At 42.0% G+C, this 18,286-nt stretch overlaps 2 protein-coding genes across 2 annotated transcripts; both read right to left on the reverse strand.

Moving 5' to 3' along the window:
* Positions 1–10,278: 10,278 nt before the first annotated feature.
* Positions 10,279–11,314, reverse strand: LOC128861747 (heat shock protein 67B3). Its single transcript, XM_054100123.1, has one exon. The coding sequence runs from the start codon at positions 11,193–11,195 to the stop codon at positions 10,611–10,613; it is 585 nt and encodes a 194-aa protein (XP_053956098.1). The 5' UTR covers positions 11,196–11,314; the 3' UTR covers positions 10,279–10,610.
* A 3,220-nt stretch (positions 11,315–14,534) lies between these two features.
* On the reverse strand, positions 14,535–15,308 carry LOC128861748 (heat shock protein 23-like). The gene has a single exon (XM_054100125.1). It carries the CDS (start codon positions 15,149–15,151, stop codon positions 14,639–14,641), a length of 513 nt encoding a protein of 170 aa, XP_053956100.1. The 5' UTR covers positions 15,152–15,308; the 3' UTR covers positions 14,535–14,638.
* Positions 15,309–18,286: the final 2,978 nt, after the last annotated feature.

An 18,286-nucleotide genomic window follows, 5' to 3' on the forward strand; every position in this document is an offset into this window, starting at 1 on the left:
GTAAGTTAGGTTAGGTTAGGTTAGCCTGGTTGGTAATAAGCCACTCATAGACCTTTTGGTCCCTGGCGATACCAGATGGAGACCGACCTCTATGAATACCTAAAGTAAACATCATGTAGGATGTCAGCGCTTTTGGTGAATCTAAGTAGTGCTGGGAGCTCCGCTTTTGAGACGTCCTCCAGACCCTCAAGCAGGCTCCCAGGCATTGTAGTCGCGTTTTTGATAATGCCGGACAAACGCACAGAAGGTGTTCTAAAGTTTCCTCAACATCCTCTCTGCATTTCCTGCATTTGTCCGTGTTAGCAATCTCTATCTTGTACGCATGTGCAACCAATAGATTATGACCTGTCAGCATACCTATGACAGTTCTGCAGTCCTTTCGCGAGAGCGTAAGTACGAATGGAGTCAGTTTTTTGTCGTTAGTTGTACACATGACATATTTTGCATGTGGTCAGGTTAGTCCACCTAGCTTCCACTCGCCATTGTATATTGTCTTTAGCGGTTTTGATATGTCGTTCTCTTGCTCAAAAGGTAGTCTAACAGCACTTTTTGCTATCTCATCTACTATTTTGTTCAGGCCTTCAGGCTTCATGCCTTTGAAGCAACCCTCCTCTTCAATTATAGTGCTCTCTCCACAATACAGGAACGTAGCTGAACCTCAAGCATCCCCTGAATATCGTTTTTAACCATGGTACCACAAGATGGCTTACCTTTTGGAGCATGGCTGGGAAGATTCCATCCAGTCCTGGCGATTTATATGGGTCGAAACTTTGTATAGCCCATTATATCTTGTTGGTCGTAGTTACGTTCGTCGGGATGTCGTGCACAGTATCTCCTCTAGGTTCGAGATCTATAGTGTCCGCACACTTTGGAAAATGAGTGCTGATTAGGTATTCTAGAGAGTCCTCACAGCTGTCAACCCACTCCCCGTTAATTTTTCGTATTGTTCTTGGCATAGATTTATTCTTGGATAACAGTTTAGCTAAGTTTAGCTACTTCGTTAGTGTCTTCCATACTGCTACAGAAGTCTTTCCAAGATTCTCTCTTGGCTTTGCGTATCTCTTTCTTGTATACTTTTAGTAGATCCTTATACTCCTTCCAATAGAACTCATTGTCAGCAACTTTGGCTAACCTATAGAATTCATGTACCCTACGCCTTGTGCTCCTAATTCCTTGTTCCATCAAGGAGGCTTCACCTTGCGTCTGTTACGTGTTGGGGGGCATGATCTTTTGAAGACAATTCAACCCATTTCTCAAGTGCGACGCGTGACCTGTATTTCCGGGGTATCATTGGTGTTTTTGATAGTAGATCCCTATACAAGCCCCAGTTCGTATTCTTAGGATTTCTAAAGGGTATAAGTTTGTATTTTGAGCGGAAATAACCTGAAAGTTTATGTATTTTTGATCAGAGAATGAGGGCCTATTCAAGATTTCCCATTCCTGTACCATAATTTGCTTGCTTGTGTAGACTGTTAAATCAAGTACATTCTTCGAGGTTGGTCCAACGTATATTCGTTCTTCACCTCTATTAGCTATTTCTAGGCTACTCTGAAGAATATAGTTAAATAGTGACTTACCTCGGTCGTTTATGTCTGCACTACCCCAGACTGTGTGATGTGCGTTAGCGTCAGTTCCTACCACCAGAGCGTACTTCTTTCTGGCAGCTGTTTCTACCAGCTTTCGAAGTTCTATCTGTGGTGCTTCTTCATCAGGTAGCATATAGCAAGACCCAAAGAGTAACGTCTCATCCTTGCCGCCCTCCAGCGCCACCACTGTCAGATCGTCTGAAGAGAGATTACGATCAATATAAGAACATATATGTACACTTTTTAACCATTATCGTTGTTCTTACCTTATTCTTTGCAATAGGGATATAGGTGTTGTAGTTATGTGACTTTAGACCGGAGACCATGTTGCCCGATGCTATTCATGGTTCCTGGACTAGAGCCACATCGTAGAAGACTCCCTCTATGTTGAGCAGGAGCTCGGCTGAAGCGTTTTTACTCTTGTGGAGGTTTATCTGAAGGTCCTTCAGCATCTGGTCTCAGTACCTTCTCGAGGTTGGATACTTCCTCCAGCTCACCCTTCTCCATTTCATGTATATTGAGGGAGGCACGCAGCGAGCGTGTTGTGGTTGTTATCTGCCGGGTTGCGCTTTTTGAGGCGAAGGTGCAGGCTCCTCCTAAAGTAGGTCCTCTGCCGGCTTATTGATCTGTATAATGTAGTATTGGCCTCCATCAGCAGTTGCTCGTTTTGCCACGCTCAACACTTTCCAGTCTCCTGTCGGCACGTCTTTTGTAGCAGCCGCAGTGCATTTTCCGGTTTTACCACTCGCGGAATGAAAACCTTTGTGTGTGTTTGGCAGTAACATTACGACCACTGTAACCTGATCTCGGTACAGTGGAAGTTTTGTCGCTTGAGTTGTTGTTAGTATTCATCTTTTTCGTAAATCTCTATACTGTACATTGTCCGCGCATCACTACGAAACGACAACACCAAATGACGTAAACATTTTTACACATTCATATTTTCACCCAATGAAGGTTATAGGCATGTTTTTATGATGGAACTCCCTTCTCACAGCCCCCAGGCCGAGCCACTACTCTCATTCGTCACTAATAATCGAATATTTGCTTCAATTTAATCTAAAAAATCTTAGTTTTTCCTATTTCCGACTATTTATAGCACACTCTAGACTTCATAATCCGCATAAGCTATTCAACTATGACCCAAATGCAAAGTTCAAAAACAGTTAGCAAATTAATAAAAATAGTTTTGCTTGATATTTTTCTGATTGGTTGTTTAGATTTTATTGAACGAGGCATAGCAACGGATGCCGGGTATTGTAATATTATGGTTACTAATAAAAAATTATTTTCTATTTACTTCTTAAGCCGGTTTGGTAAACCCCCTGACTGCAAACCATCCAATGGGCACGGTGTCGCATAACACACTGAATTAGGGGGTGGGCAAGGAGAGGAAATAATAGGATGACGGGGGTTAGGGAATAACAAGGGGATCTTCGTCGGTACGGTAATCTTAGCATGGTGATTGGATGACCATCAAATACGCCGTAAAGCAGATGGATGACTAGCCAATCCCCATAGGGAGCTTCCTTCTTAGTTCGTGTTGGGTTGGTCCCCATGATATGAGGGTCAGACCACCACTTAAGCCTCATCCCCGCGGCAAGGAGACCAACATGATGAGGAATGAAGAATTTTAGTAAATATTATATATTTTAGATAAAATTTGTTAAGCGTATTTGACGTCATATATTAAATAGGAATCGGACAATGATAGAGAGGTATGCACTTCTGAAACACAGCCTCCAGTCACCCTTACTGCAGTTTCCGAAATACAAGTCGAAGCATTGTAATCTGCTGTTCGTAAAATTTGCAAACTGTTACTGGTCTTGCGTTCTTGTACTCTTTTAGATATCTTTCTCTTTGAGAGCGAAATTAAGTTACTATTTACCGAAAAAAGTAGCTTTAATTATGTTGTTGTTGTTTTAACAGCATAGTTAGCCCTGTCAGTGTAGGTATATCATCTGTCGTCTTCGTCTAGCTCATCTAGGGGTAGGCCCAGGAAACATGCTGTTTCGACGGGTTGGGTCCAGAGGGAGAGGGGGGTTAGATGAGTCTGATTAAGGGGGCATGTGAAGAGGTGGTTAGTGTCGTGCGGGGTACCTTCACATGCCGGACATGTGTTTGGTATGTCGGGGTCAATTCTGGATAAGTAGGAGTTTAACCTGCTACAATATCCAGAACGTAATTGTGCCAATGTTACACGAGTCTCACGGGGAAGCTGGAGCTCTTCATCTGCAATGGGTGGTGGTTGGACTCCGATTACGGCATTCACGGGACGGGAGTTCATGAAGGTGGTAACGGACTCCCGGTGAATGTCGTTTATTGACTGTCTGAATACTGTCCGGTCCAGTAGGTCTCGGTCAGTTTTGTCCTGGAGTTCGTCAGCGTAGTCGAGGAGGTGTCTCCTGACGTGCCTGGGAGGCGGCTCAGGCTCAAGCAGGTGTCTGCAGGGGTGAAACCTGCGGTAACACCCCAGCAGGAACTGCTTGCTGAGCAATTTGTTGTGCTCCGCGACTGGGAGCATTTGTGCCTCGTTGTGCAGGTGTTGTATGGGTGACATCAGGAGGCACCCGGTCGCTGTCCGAATGGCGGTATTCTGACATGTCTGAAGCTTTATCCACTGCGAATCACTAGTACCAGGCGACCAAACAGGCGCAGCATAGTTTAGAACCGGCCGGCCAATTGCCTTAAATGTCGAAAGCAACAGTTCTTTGTCCTTGCCCCAAGTGCTGCCGGCCAGCGATTTGAGGACCTTGTTGCGATTTTGGACTTTAGTGGCAATTGCGGTTGTGTGCGCAGAGAAGGAGAGCAAGCTGTCAAAGGTTACACCCAAAATTTTGGGGTTATTTACAGTCGGAATTGGTGTGTCGTCGACTTTTACCTTAAGGGACAGCTTGACCTCCTTTGTCCAGGTGGTGAAAAGGGTCGCCGTGGACTTCGTGGGGGAAAGTTGGAGATTCCTCGCAGTGAAAAAGCGAGAAAGGTCGGTGAGGTAGTTGTTCACTTTGGAACACAGGCCATCGATGTCATTGCCCGACGCCATTATCGTGCAATCGTCAGCGTATGAGATCAGGGAAACTCCCGCTGGTGGTTGGGGGAGCTTCGAGATGTAGAAGTTAAAAAGCAAGGGTGAAAGGACACCACCCTGCGGTACGCCTTGCTTAATCTTCCTCTGCTTTGATATTTGATCTCGAAAAATCACTGACGAGTGCCGACCGCTCAGGTAGTTCGCGGACCACCTCTTCAGCCCTGGCGGGAGTGTCGACTGATAAATATCATCTAGTAGCGTGGAATGGCTGACTGTATCGAAAGCCTTCTTTAGGTCCAACGCTACTAGGACAGTCCTCTCGCAGGGGCGGTTTTGGTTAAGCCCACGATTTATCTGGGCGTTTATGGCGGTGAGTGCCGTGGTGGTGCTGTGCACTCGTCGGAATCCGTGCTGATGTGGGGCTGGGGCCAGGTGGGTCGTGAAGAGTGGGAGTAGGAGGGCTTCAAGTGTCTTCACTACTGGGGAAAGGAGAGTTATCGGCCGATAAGACTCCCCTTGGTTGGCGGGTTTCCCAGGTTTCAATAGTGGGACCACTCTCCCTGCTTTTCACTTGTCAGGGATGATGAGAGTGGCCAGAGACAAATTGAAGACCCTTGTGAGGTATCCTACTCCCAGGGGTCCCAGATGCTTCAGCATCAGCGCGTTAAGTCCGTCAGGGCCAATGGCTTTCGATGATTTCGACTTGTTGATGGCCCCCTGAACCTCATCACCGGAGAAAGTAAGTGGCGCACTGTCGTTCGTCAGTTTGTGCAGCCTTCTGGTAACACGACGTTTGGTTCTGTCGCCCGGAGGATGCAGTGTAAACAGCCGGCTAAAATAGCTCGCGCATCTCTTCGGGTCCGACGAAGTACAACCGTTGAAGGTGATAGCCACCTTGTCGTTGTGTTTCGTCGGGTTCGACAGGGACCTAACGGTGGACCAGAGCTTACTCACTCCGGAGGTGAGGTTACAAGTCTTCAGGTGCTCAACCCATTTAGTCCGCTTGTGTTGATTTACCAGTTGCCGGATCTCCAAATTGAGATCCCTTATGCGGGGATCCCCGGGATCGGCCTGGCGTAGGTGGTCACGCTCGTTTGCTAAACTGGCTGCTTCTGCTGGGAAGTGAGGACGGATGTCCTTATAATATCCAGCTGGGATGAAGCGAGCCGCAGCAGCTGTGAGCACCTTGCGGAATGCGCGTTCGCCGACGCGCACATCAGTGGGGATGGGAAGAGCGGCGAAGGTGTCCTCGGTGAATTCCGTGAAGCCGGCCCAATTAGCTTTTATAAAGTTAAAATAGGACCGGTGATTCGCGGAAACGAAATCGGCAGGTCTCTCGATCGAGACGATAATGGGCAAGTGGTCTGATGCAAGCGATAGCATAGGTCGCCACGTTATGCTATTTATCAGACCCGCGCTAGCTATTGTTAGGTCAGGCGAGCTGCTACAATTGCCCACTACCCTGGTGGGGGCGTCGTCGTTCACTGTGCTGAATGTCGAGTCGTCTATCTGCTCTGCCAATTGCTGTCCCCTACGATCATTTGGCAGACAACCAATCGGTTTTCACCTCTGATGAGCGCACCTATATCAGGGTGATATCCTGCCGGGCAGCAGGTGACAGGGGGTATGTATATATTAAAAATTTCGAGCTCGGAATCGCCTGACCGGACAGCTATGCCTTGACATTCTAAGGTGCTGTCCCTGGGGTCGATTCCTTCATCGATAAGACGATATTGCACGGTGTGGTGGACTATAAACGCTAGGCCATCACCGTTGTCTCGCTCGCGATCGTGTCTGTGCACGTTATAGCCATCCCTGGTGATCAGAGATGACCTAGCGTGCAACTTTGTTTCTTGGACCGCAGCTATCTTGATACTGTGCCGGTTCATAAAGTCGACTATCTCGTCGACCTTACTCGTAAGTCCGTTGCAGTTAAACTGGAGAAGCTTGAAGCTTCTCGGTGAGGTCAGTGTAATCCGGGGGGTGAGGGACGCGTGGGGTTGTCTACGTTGGACCTGCTGTGCAATCCACTGTGGTTGTTGCGGCCTGATGGTGGTGGGCGGCCGCGCCTCCGGGGGAGGTAGTGGGTGCAGAGCTCTGCAGCAGGGGGCAACGTAGGCAGTTGTCCACTCACGGGTGGTGCGCAGGCCGGAACATCTCCGAAAATGGCACCAGCCACTGCAGGAATTGCATTGGACTGATACCAGATTCCGAGGTATTACGGTCTGACACACGGAACAGACTGTACGGGGGACCAGGAGCTGCTGGTTTGTCCCCGCACTGGGGTTGGAGCAGGAAGGGATAGGAGGGGTTAAAGGGGAGTTGTGTTGCTCCGATAGGCTCCTCACCGTGGAGGTGTGGGTTGTGGTGGCGGTTGGTAGTGCCGGCCTATCAGGGGGTGTGGTAGCCGTGGAGGCATCAGACGCCTGTTGGCGGGAGCAACACGTGGCCACATACCGTGTGGACCACTCCCTGTGCGACTTAAGGCCTGAGCAGGTCTTAAGGTGGCTCCACCCGTTGCACTTATTGCACCTAACCGAGGTGGAGTTCGGGTGGAGCCGTTGATGGCAGACGCAGCAGTAGAATACCTCTGGCCCAGGGTTGGATTCGACTCCAGCCCTGAGGAGAAGTATTTGGAGCAGGTTAGCTGCGAGAGTTTGCTCCTGTGACGTAAGGGGTGGGGTGATATGCGATACACTAGACAGAGCTAGTGTACTGGGGCGGCAGCCCTTGATCGGGAAAAACCCGAGTCATTCCGGTAACGTAGAACCGGCTGCCATGGGAATGAGCTTATCTTATCTAATGGTTGAAATCTAAATGCGCTATTTCGTTGATCAACGAAATAGTAGGCATTTCGAATAAAACTTGGCAAAAAGAAACATTACAAAGGTCAACGCGACTTATTGTCTGATATTTGAGAGAAGTGATTCACATAGGGGACGATGAGTGCTGTAGTGGTATTGTGCACTCCCCTTGGTTGTCGGGTTTCCCAGGTTTCAATATTTGGACCACTCTCCCTGATTTCCACTTGTCAGGAAGTATGAGAGTGACCAACGAGATATTGAGGTCCTTTGTGAGGTATCTTCTCAATGGACCCAAGTTTTTCAGTATCAACATGTTTATTCCATCGGGGCCAATGGGTTTTGAAGAATTCGCTTTGTTGCTGTGGTGCACAATTATTAGGCAGTTTGCGCAGCAGTCTGGTTTCACGACGCTTGGACCTATCGACCGGAGGATGTAAAATGCATCGCCGTCTAAACAAAGCTCGCACATCTCTTCACGGCCGCCGTAGCCGAATGGATTGGTGCGTGACTACCATTCGAAATTCACAGAGAGAACGTAGGTTCGAATCTCGGTGAAACACCAAAGTTAAGAAAAAGTTTTTTATAATTGCGGTCGCCCCTCGGCAGACAATGGTAAATCTCCGAGTGTATTTCTGTCATGAAAAAGCTCCTCATAAAAAATATCTGCTGTTCGGAGTCGGCTTGAAACTGTAGGTCCCTCCATTTGTGGAACAACATCAAGACGCACGCCCCAAGTAGGAGGAGAAGTTCGGCCAAACACCCAAATAGGGTGTATGCGCCAATTATATTGGATATATACATTGTGTAAAATAAGTACCCGGAATTTATAATTTAAACTCTCCCGGGAATACCTGACACTTCAAATTTGGTTTTTTCATGTTGGTACACATGTCCTTGAATGCACAAGCCTTATTAGAACGGGATCTATTACTTAGAGTGTTTTATTCTGCGTTGATCTTTTGTTTACTTGGCGAATTTTACTATGGATTTTTGCAAAAAGAGCATCGGAAGGAGGTCTCTGAAGACATGGTTTCCCGAGCTAATACGGACCCTACGTTCATGAAACGCATAATAACTGGTGATGAGACATGGGTCTACGAGTACGATATGCAAACCAGTCAGCAATCGTCTGAATGGCGCTTCGAGAACGAGCCGTATCCAAAAAAACCACGCCAAAGCCGGTCAAAAGTGAAGGTTATGCTCACGGTTTTCTTTGATTACCAAGGCGTGGTGCACTCTGAGTTCCTTCCAGAGGGCCAAACGGTTAATAAGGAATATTATTTATCCGTTTTAAGGCGTTTACGTGAAGCCATTCGCCGTAAACGGCCCGAATTGTGGAAGGACAATTCGTGGATTCTGCACGACGACAACGCGCCATCGCACCGAGCCTTGATTGTACGCGAATACAAGACCAAAAACTTAATAAATATTATCGAACAGCCACCGTATTCGCCAGATCTCGCACCCTGTGACTTTTTTCTCTTCCCAAAACTAAAATTGCCACTTCGGGGAAGGCGTTTTGAGTCGATTGAAGACATTAAAAAAAATTCGCTAAAGGAGCTGAAGGCCATCCCGGCGCCGGCCTACCAGCGGGCCATGGATGACTGGGTTGTTCGTTGGAATATTTGTATCTGCTCAAAAGGAGCCTATTTTGAAGGCGATCCAACAAATAATGATGAATAATATGAAAAAATAAGTTTTTTTTTTAAATTCCGGGTACTTATTTTACACAATGTATATACATCTCTTCGGGTCCGACGAAGTCGATTGAAACGATAACGGGCAAATGGTCTGATGCAGGATATATCATAGTTCGCCAAGTTATGCTATTAATCACGCCTGCGCTAGCAATTGTTAGATCACGCGAGTTTTATGCGGTTGCCCACTATCCTGGTGGGGGCAACTGCGCTGTCGAATGTCGAATCGTCTATCTGGTCTAGCAAAAGTTGTCCCCTGCGATCTTTAGGCGAGCTTGAATGCCAGAAATTGTGGAGCACATTAAAGTCACCTACAACCAAATGCTTTTCACATTTGGTAGACGCACCAATTTCAGGGAGATATCCAACGGGCAGCAGGTGACAAGGGTGTATATATATGTTGAATATTTCGAGCTCGGCATCGCCTGACCGGCTATTCTTTAACCCTCTAAAGTGCTGTTCCTACGGTCGATGTCTTCATCGATAAAACGATATTGCACAATGTAGTGGACTATAAAAGCCAGGCCACGACTATTATATCGCTCGTTATCTTGTTGTAGCCCTCTCTGGTGATTAGGGAGGCACTACCGTGAAATTTTGTTTCTTGGACAGCAGGTAATAAAATCCTAAGTCGAATTATAAAGTCGATTATCTTATCGATCTTACTCGAGAATCCGTTGCAATTCAATTTTAGGAGCTTGAAATTCTTCGGGATGAGAGTCGCGATTCGGGATGTGATGGATGCGTGGGGTTGTCTATGGTCGTCCTGCTAAGCATGTAGTTGATAAGAAGTATTGGGAGCAGTTTTGCTGCATGTACATAGCTGCTCCCGATAAACGAGGGGTGAGGTTCAGCGTACCAGACAGGGCTAGTTTACTGGGACGGCAGCTCTTGGTCGGTAAAAACTCAAATTATTATAGTACGTAGAACCGACAGCCAATGTTCAAGTTACTTCGTTGATGTCTGAATAACGACGTATTCAACTACACCCCCTATGACCCCCAAAAATATACCCACAATTTTGCTTCGGATGGCCAAACCCTAGGCGGATCTGCTATACTTATAAATACTCCTTGTAATCTATCTTCCTTGGAATATTTTAATGTAATACTCAACATGTTTGATTATTTTATGTTTATTTCGCATTAGTGATATTAAAAAGTGGGATAAAATGTAGAAAATTGATTTGATAATACAATATTAAATTTTCCAATAGGATAAGGTTTCACTTAAAAAAATTGCAATTAAGTATATATGTAGTATAAGTAAAATATTTCGTATAATATACCACAATTCTAAATATGCTTATTCTTTTTTGGCTTAATGCATTTAATGTTTCACAATAGCTTTAAAACACATATACGTATGTATGTATGTATGTGCATAGTATATAAGAATGGCAGATATTTAAAACACTTTAGAGTAGCTTTGTACATGCAAAGCTATGTTTATGTCACTAACATAAACTTAATTTTCACTATGTATGCATGTGTGCTTATTTTAATGCTGGCTGAGCGGCATCAGCCTCCTCCTGGCTTTTGCTCTTTAAAAATATGTCAGAAGGGCCAACCTGCTGTATTGTTATTACACGTTCCTTTTTCTCTAGTTCTGGGAGCTGGGGTGGAGAGGGTATACGCACAGTTAATGCACTATCCGATGATAAAGTCGACACAATAGTATCCGGATCATAGCCTTTGGGAAGTACGTAACGACGCACAAAGTGACGTGAAATATGCCCATGGTCATCTTCGCGCTCTTCATGTTTACCCTCAATCACTAATGAATCATCTACTATTTTCACACTAAGATCCTCAGGTTTGAATAAACCAACGTCGAGATGCACTTCAAAACCATTATTTCCGAAACGACTAGCAATATCGCATTCTGCGTTATGTTTGCTAGCCACTAGGTGTTTAGCGTGTGGACCTAAACGCGCTAATAACCCCAATGTGCCTAAATCCAATGGATGATGTTGACGCTCGTGCAATCGTCGATAAATATGATTTGGATATACATCGTGGTTGAAGTATGGAGTCGAATCCAAACTCAAGACAAATGGTGGAATGTTGCGAATAGGCATTTTCTTTAATATATTTATGTATGTAGATGTTTTTTTTTCTTTTTATTTTTCAGCAAATTTAATCTCAACAGTAATTGGACCGACTATATTTGATGTAAATTTTCACATAAATGTGACGAGCATGTACACAGCAAGGCCTTTTATACCTGCGCATACATTGCTTATGAGCAAATTCTCTGATGATGGCTAGAGAGAGCGATTGGAGCCATGCTGCTATTTTCGCCCGAATCAGCGCTACTGAGCTGAATGAAATGAAAAAGAGAAATGCTGAGTAATTCAGCAAAATAGAAGTTGAGCAGGTGGGTGGGGGCGTGGTTTTTATCTGGAGCAGAAGCAGTTCATATTAAAGAATAATTTTGTCAAATATGTATGTATCTGCATATGCATTTTTGCGATATTTACGCGTATTTATTTTCTGATAAAGTTAAAATGTATATGCATATACATAATCTTACTTTTATATGAAGGCATTAGTACAGAGTAAAGCTAATCCAAAAAAAATATCTTTTTTTCTTGACTATACCTCATAAATTTGTTCTATGAACAAAAAAATGCAGCATCTATTTTTCTTATTAAATATTTGCCCGTGTCCCCAACGTTTCGGAATTTACCATCAAATTCCTATGGAAAAATTGCCCTTATCGTAAAATTTGATATAAAATGCTTATATATATAATATATAATTGGCGCATACACCCTTTTTGGGTGTGCGTCTTGATGTTGTTCCACAAATGGAGGGACCTACAGTTTTAAGCCGACTTCGAACGGAAGATATTTTTATGAGGAGCTTTTTCATGGAAATACACTCGGAGGTTTGCCATTGTCTGCCGAGGGGCAACCGCTATTAGAAAAATGTTTTTATTAGTTTTGCTTTCACCGAGTTCTCTCTGTGAATTCCGAATGGTAATCACGCACCAACCCATTCGGCTACGGCGGCCGCCACAGATTGATATTATTTAACCTCCTTTTCTAATTTCCCTTCACAATTGTCCACAAAATTATACCCTATCCATTATTTAAAATTTCTTAATTTAAACTATTTTGTATAAAAACCTTGAAAACCCCCAAATAAAGATAACACAAATAGCATGTGGCGTGGCTTACAATAGATTAACAGTTGACAAAAATTGTTGGTTTCTTGCAATCGATTGCCTACGTGGCAAAGTTGACGACTTTTGTCATTTCATTTGAGTTTTTGAATTATATAAATGAGCGGGAAAATGGGAGAATTAAGCAAAAATTGTATAGAAGAAAAAAAACCGTACCTGGCAAGAGTGAATGCCTATGAAACTTCAAATCTTTTTCTTATTTATATTTGTATATCGTCCCCTTAGTATTAAAACAGCCTATACATTTTTTGATGTTTTGAGAAAATGAATTTCAAACTTTTTGTCGAAAGTAGCTCTCACTCAAATCTCGTTATGTCTGTAAATATTTATTATTTTTTGACTGACGTTTTGACCCACTTTGTGGAACTAGAATTTGACAAAATTTTGACCACATATAAAATCGACGATGGAGAATCCAAAAATTCAATAAAAAAATAATAGCCTATGAGCACATAGGCTATTGTTATACTAAGGGGACGATATAATTTATATATTTTATATAGGTACTCTGACTGTCGGACAATGCTAAGCCTGAGTTTCATGAAGATGAAAGGTTAGATGCGACATATTAAAATTTTTAAAAATATCGGAAATATAATATTTCGAAGAGAAAAACGCTGTTTCATTTTTGAATGTGGACTTTGAATTTGAGCGAAAAATACCAATTGTTTCTGCCTACTATTTATTAGAATAAGGTTAGCTTAATATTTTTTGAGTAGAAAATAATCGGTAGATTTTGATTTTTGTACCGAGTTACCAAATGCTAATGTTGCGGAACTCGATGTAAATACTTCTATGATAAAACACATAATAAGCCACGGTTGATATAACACGGAAGGTTGTGCCAATTCTGGTACCGCCTTCTCTGCTGCACTAGGTTCTCAAAGAATTTGACAGACTCTTTTGTTGAGCAAACGCCATTTTAGAAGTTTGGTAATTTTTTGTTGGTTTACAAATTCCAGAATGACCCAAAACTAAATACATACATAATTTTTTTCAGTATTCATAGCCATTTCATCATGAAAAGGCTTACGCTTCAATAATGTTTACAAATCGTAGAATTGTATTACAAAAATGAACGCTCTGTGAAAAGTGTTCATCGCGCGCTCATGCCAACTTATGGTGTGCATAACATTGTCTACGTCAATAAGCAAAATTGCCGTATTTGGGCTGAAGAGCAACCCGAGGCCATTCCAGAACATCCATTGAAAACAACCGTTCTGCGGCCTATGGGCTGGAGGAATCATCGGCCCATATTTCTTCAAAAAAGAGGAGATGTTGTCATGTACGAGGAATGCTGCTGAAGTGGCAGTCCTTGGCCGGATATAAATTCAGGTCGTTCCGGCTACATAGAACCGACAACGTTTGGGGGAGTAATTCATGGGCGGCGGCCGTAGCCGAATGGGTTGGTGCATGACTACCATTCGGAGTTCACAGAGAGAACGTAGGTTCGAATCTCGGTGAAACGCCAAAATGAAGGAAGCGTTTTTCCTAATAGCGGTCGCCCCTCGGCAGTCAATGGCAAACCGTCCAGTGTATTTCTGTCATGAAAAAGCTCCTCATAAATAATATATGCCGTTCGGAGTTGGCTTAAAACTGTAGGTCCCTCCATTTGTGTTTAACCACATTAAAACGTACGCCACAAATAGGAGGAGAAGTTCGGCCAAACACCCAGAAAGGGTGTACGCGCCAATTATATATATATATGTATGTATATATATATAACATATATATCCCTCCCGTGGTAACGTCATTTTTCGCACCCTCGCGCCACCATTGACTGTAAAGTTTCTTTTCACTTCAGCACATACATACAGCCGTCAGAATTTGGAAGAATCTGAACGAACCGTTACCCAGAGTTGAAGGCGTCTCCCGGCCATCAAACATAATATTAGTTACTTTAGGATTAGCTTTAGCATCATGCTTATGAACCATGGTTAACGAAAACATCTGAGAAGGTGGTCGTTCAGTGTTCGGAAGAAAGAGCTTGTGGAAGATCCATACAAGCCAAAATTTCGAATTAAACTCACCCTTGAAAACCGCTTAGGTGGTACACAGTCAAGAAAAGTAGGACGTAGATAATCAGCAAAGGTAAGGGGAGTTGGCTGAGGTACAACAGAAATAACAGGAGATAGAATAAAAATCTTGCTTGTTGGAATCAATCACCTTTGTTATAGTTTATATATCATACGTTATAATCTCATTAAAACAAAAACCACTGATGTTTTTTTTATATTTTTTATTTTTTTTTAATGTACAACTTAAGAACGCAATTTAATGAATTAAATGAACAAAATGTGCTGGGAACGTAGTTTGGTGTTCAAATTTTCCATTCTATGCCTTTGGTTTTTCTTCCTCCAGACTCTCTTTTTTATTCTCCTTCACGTTCAAGTGCGCTGGGCCAGTCTGTTGAATTTGGATCACCTTTTCATTCGATTTGTCTTCGATGGCTGGTTTTGGTACATTGACTGTTAGCACACCATCCGATGACAGCGTTGAAACTACTTTGTCGGCCTGGAAGCCTTTTGGCAGTGCATAGCGACGAACAAAATGTCGTGAAATATAACCATGGTCATCTTCTCGCTCCTCATGTTTACCCTCAACAACGATTTGGTCATCGACTACCTTCACGCTCAGTTCACTTGGTTTGAACTGTTGCACATCCATACTGGCCTGGAATCCATCCTTTCCCACAGTAGCAATGGGCAGATCCTTTTCAAACTTGCGTAATTGGCCACCGGGTGATGTAGTAATTGCGGGCCAACGGCTGTAGAACACCGGTTCATAGAATGGTGTCAAGCGGCTTAAATCGTCAGCCAAACTCAAGATTAATGGTAGGTTCGCCATTTCAATTTTGATTTGTTCTGTAATACTCTTCACTTTTATTTAATAAACGAAATAGAAAACTTTTTAAGCACAAAAAATTGTTGATATAACTTTGTTTTCGTCTATACAACGATTTGATTTGATTTTGTTCCAACCGCAAATTTTACTATGCCGCTCATTGCGGGTACCGCTCTTTATATACCCTCAGCTGTCTAGAGAAACTGTTTCGATATGCTGAGAGATAATAACAACCCCATGCATACGTGCTCACCCACCTTTCAGAGAACGCATATGTATGCACATACATATACACGTATTTAAAAAAGCCTTGTGAAGACTTATCTGGTGTAAGAGAAAATTTCAGCTTCTAGAAATTGCGCGAGGGCTCTTGCTCTTTATAGAGAATAGAGCATTCTGTCTATAGTACTATGTGTATACTTGAGTGTAGTGTACAAACGTATGCAGATATACCCAAGAATGGTATACCTACATACATGTATAATATGTATGTTAATTATTTGTTTATTTATTTATTTACTTGAAATATTATAATTATAAATAATCATAATACAAAATCAAGCCAACCAGCAGCAGGGGCTATCTGCCTGCTACTGTGTATGTATGTATGTATGTATACATATTAGGCTTTTACACCCTTGAGAAACTTTTTGTTTTATAGGTGTTGGCGAATAAAACTCGTTTTTTTATTTATTTTTATATGACCGGCTTTTTCCGTGTTATACGGACCTGGTTATTGTTACTCCTGAGTACTATATGCATTGTCTAGTCGGACACTTGGGAGTGATGCGTTATCTTTAGTTTGCCCTTACGTTAGAGCTGATATTGGGAAGTTTCGCGATTTTCTTTTAAAATTTGGCATTCTTCACTGACTGTCAGCAACTTTTATCGACCACTATGTATTATATTTCCTAAATTACGGCTCTCCTTACACTGTTTTATAACGTTTTCTATCTTTTTGAGACATCGACTAAACGTATTACAAATGTATCTCGTCGATTTTTCTTGATTGCAAAGACATGCATACATACATAGAAGAATTATTTTTTCTCCTCTAGTTATTTCTTTACCCTTTGACAACAACTGACACAAATATAAACGAAAGGAGTTGAAATGTAGTATATACATATATTAATAATAACACACACTAATAGCTCCAGTTCGGCAAAAATTAATAAACAAACGAAACTTGATCAAATAACGGCTTGGAAAACAAGCAAAAAATATGTATGAATGTATGTATATACATATGTACTCTTGTGAGTACCATTTCCGTGCACGTTTTTTGTTACAATTACTTAATGGTAAAGTATTTGTTCTTGGTGGCTACCCTATTTTTAAGGAAGTACTTAACAATTAGAATAAGCGTTTTGAAATTTGTACAAACGAAGGACTATATTAAGTACTTCTACGAGCCACAGTACCTATGTACATACATACATATGTATATTCACATAACGCAGGTTCGAATTTCGGTGAAACACCAAAAAGAAGAAAAAGGTTTTTCTAATAGCGGTCGCCCCCTGGCAGGCAATGACAAACCCTCGAGTGTATTTCTGCCATGAAAAAGCTCCTCATAATTAATATATCTGCCGTTCGGAGTCGGCCTAAAACTGTTTGAGGAACAAAATCAAGACGCACGCCGCAAATAGGAGGAGAAGCTCGGCCAAACACCCAAAAAAAGGGTGTACGCGCCAATTATATATATGTATAGGGTTGTTCAATAGGTGCGCTTCAACTTTTTTCCGATAGGGAGGGCGAACGGCGCAATATTTTTTATTTTTCGCTTGTCATTTCTTCATTTCATTAGTATACATTTCATCATGGAACGCTACACACTTGAGCAACAATTGCAAATCGTGCAAATTTTTTATGAAAATAATCGTTCTGTTGCTGCTACTCTAAGAGCATTACGGCCATTTTACGGTCCATTTAACAAGCCGCCACGTTTTGGGGTTATGTGAAGTCATTGGTCTACAGTAACAAGCCGGCGACGATTTGTGAGCTCAGAGCCAATATTGAACGCGAAATTGCTGGAATTTCGGCCGATTTATACAAAAGAGTGGTCGAAAATTGGGTTCAACGATTGGACTTCGTAAAACGTGCACGCGGTGGTCATGCAAAAGAAATCGAGTTTCATACTTAAATGTATATGTTCAAACTCGATAATAAAAAAAATTAGTTAAAAAAGTCAAACCGTTTGTGTTTTATTCAAAAAAGTTCAAAAGTTGAAGCGCTCTTACTGAAAACCCCTACATATATGTGTGTGTATGTATATATAATACAATATTTCAAATATATTTTGCTAAATTTTCATTGCAAAATATTGAAAATTGAACGAGTGCCAGTGAATCCCCGTAGGCGTCTCGGAAAAGTCGTTTTACGGTGTACATCATATTTCGCAACAGAATAATCTGAAACAAAAAGTCAAAATATATTTGCCAAAGATTTCGTTTTTTTGAGCTTAATTTCTTCCACCATTAGAGATAATTTTTTGGAAAACATATTTTTAAAAATTTATTGATTTAATATAAAAAAAATCGATTTTTAGATGTATTTTCAAATCGGATCAGCTCACGTAAGCTTAAATATTTTTCCGAAATAGTTTAACAGAATAGAAATAGTTTAAAAATGATAAGATCCGCCGTTGTTGTTGTAGCAGCATAAGTATTCCTCATACATGTACAAATAATATTGCTGGAGTAGCAGCCCCTGGCCTTATGTATGTAAGTATGTAGACCCGGGTAACGTAGAACCTACTATTGTGGGAACGTGATTTAATAGCATAAGTTGAAGTGAAATATTTATTACATTATATTTATTACTTATAAATTAATTTGTATAATTTGTTCCAGTAAATAATCTTAACATTAAATTTTTTCTATAAATTTAAATATGTACTAACGATAATAAATAAAAAAATTGAATATTATGTGAACAATTTAGTATTTAGAATGCTGTTAAGAAAATAATTTCATTAGCAATAATCATGTATGTACATATGTAGGTATATTCACAAGTATACGTGCATGGCAATATTTGCTGATAGAATGCTCTATTCTCTATACGGAACAAGAATCTTCGAGCAATTTCTGGAAGCCGAAATTTTTGTTTACACCAACTAAGTCTGTATAAAAC

The sequence above is a fragment of the Anastrepha ludens genome, chromosome 4 (assembly GCF_028408465.1).
Source record: "Anastrepha ludens isolate Willacy chromosome 4, idAnaLude1.1, whole genome shotgun sequence".
In the NCBI taxonomy this organism is placed as follows: domain Eukaryota; kingdom Metazoa; phylum Arthropoda; class Insecta; order Diptera; family Tephritidae; genus Anastrepha; species Anastrepha ludens.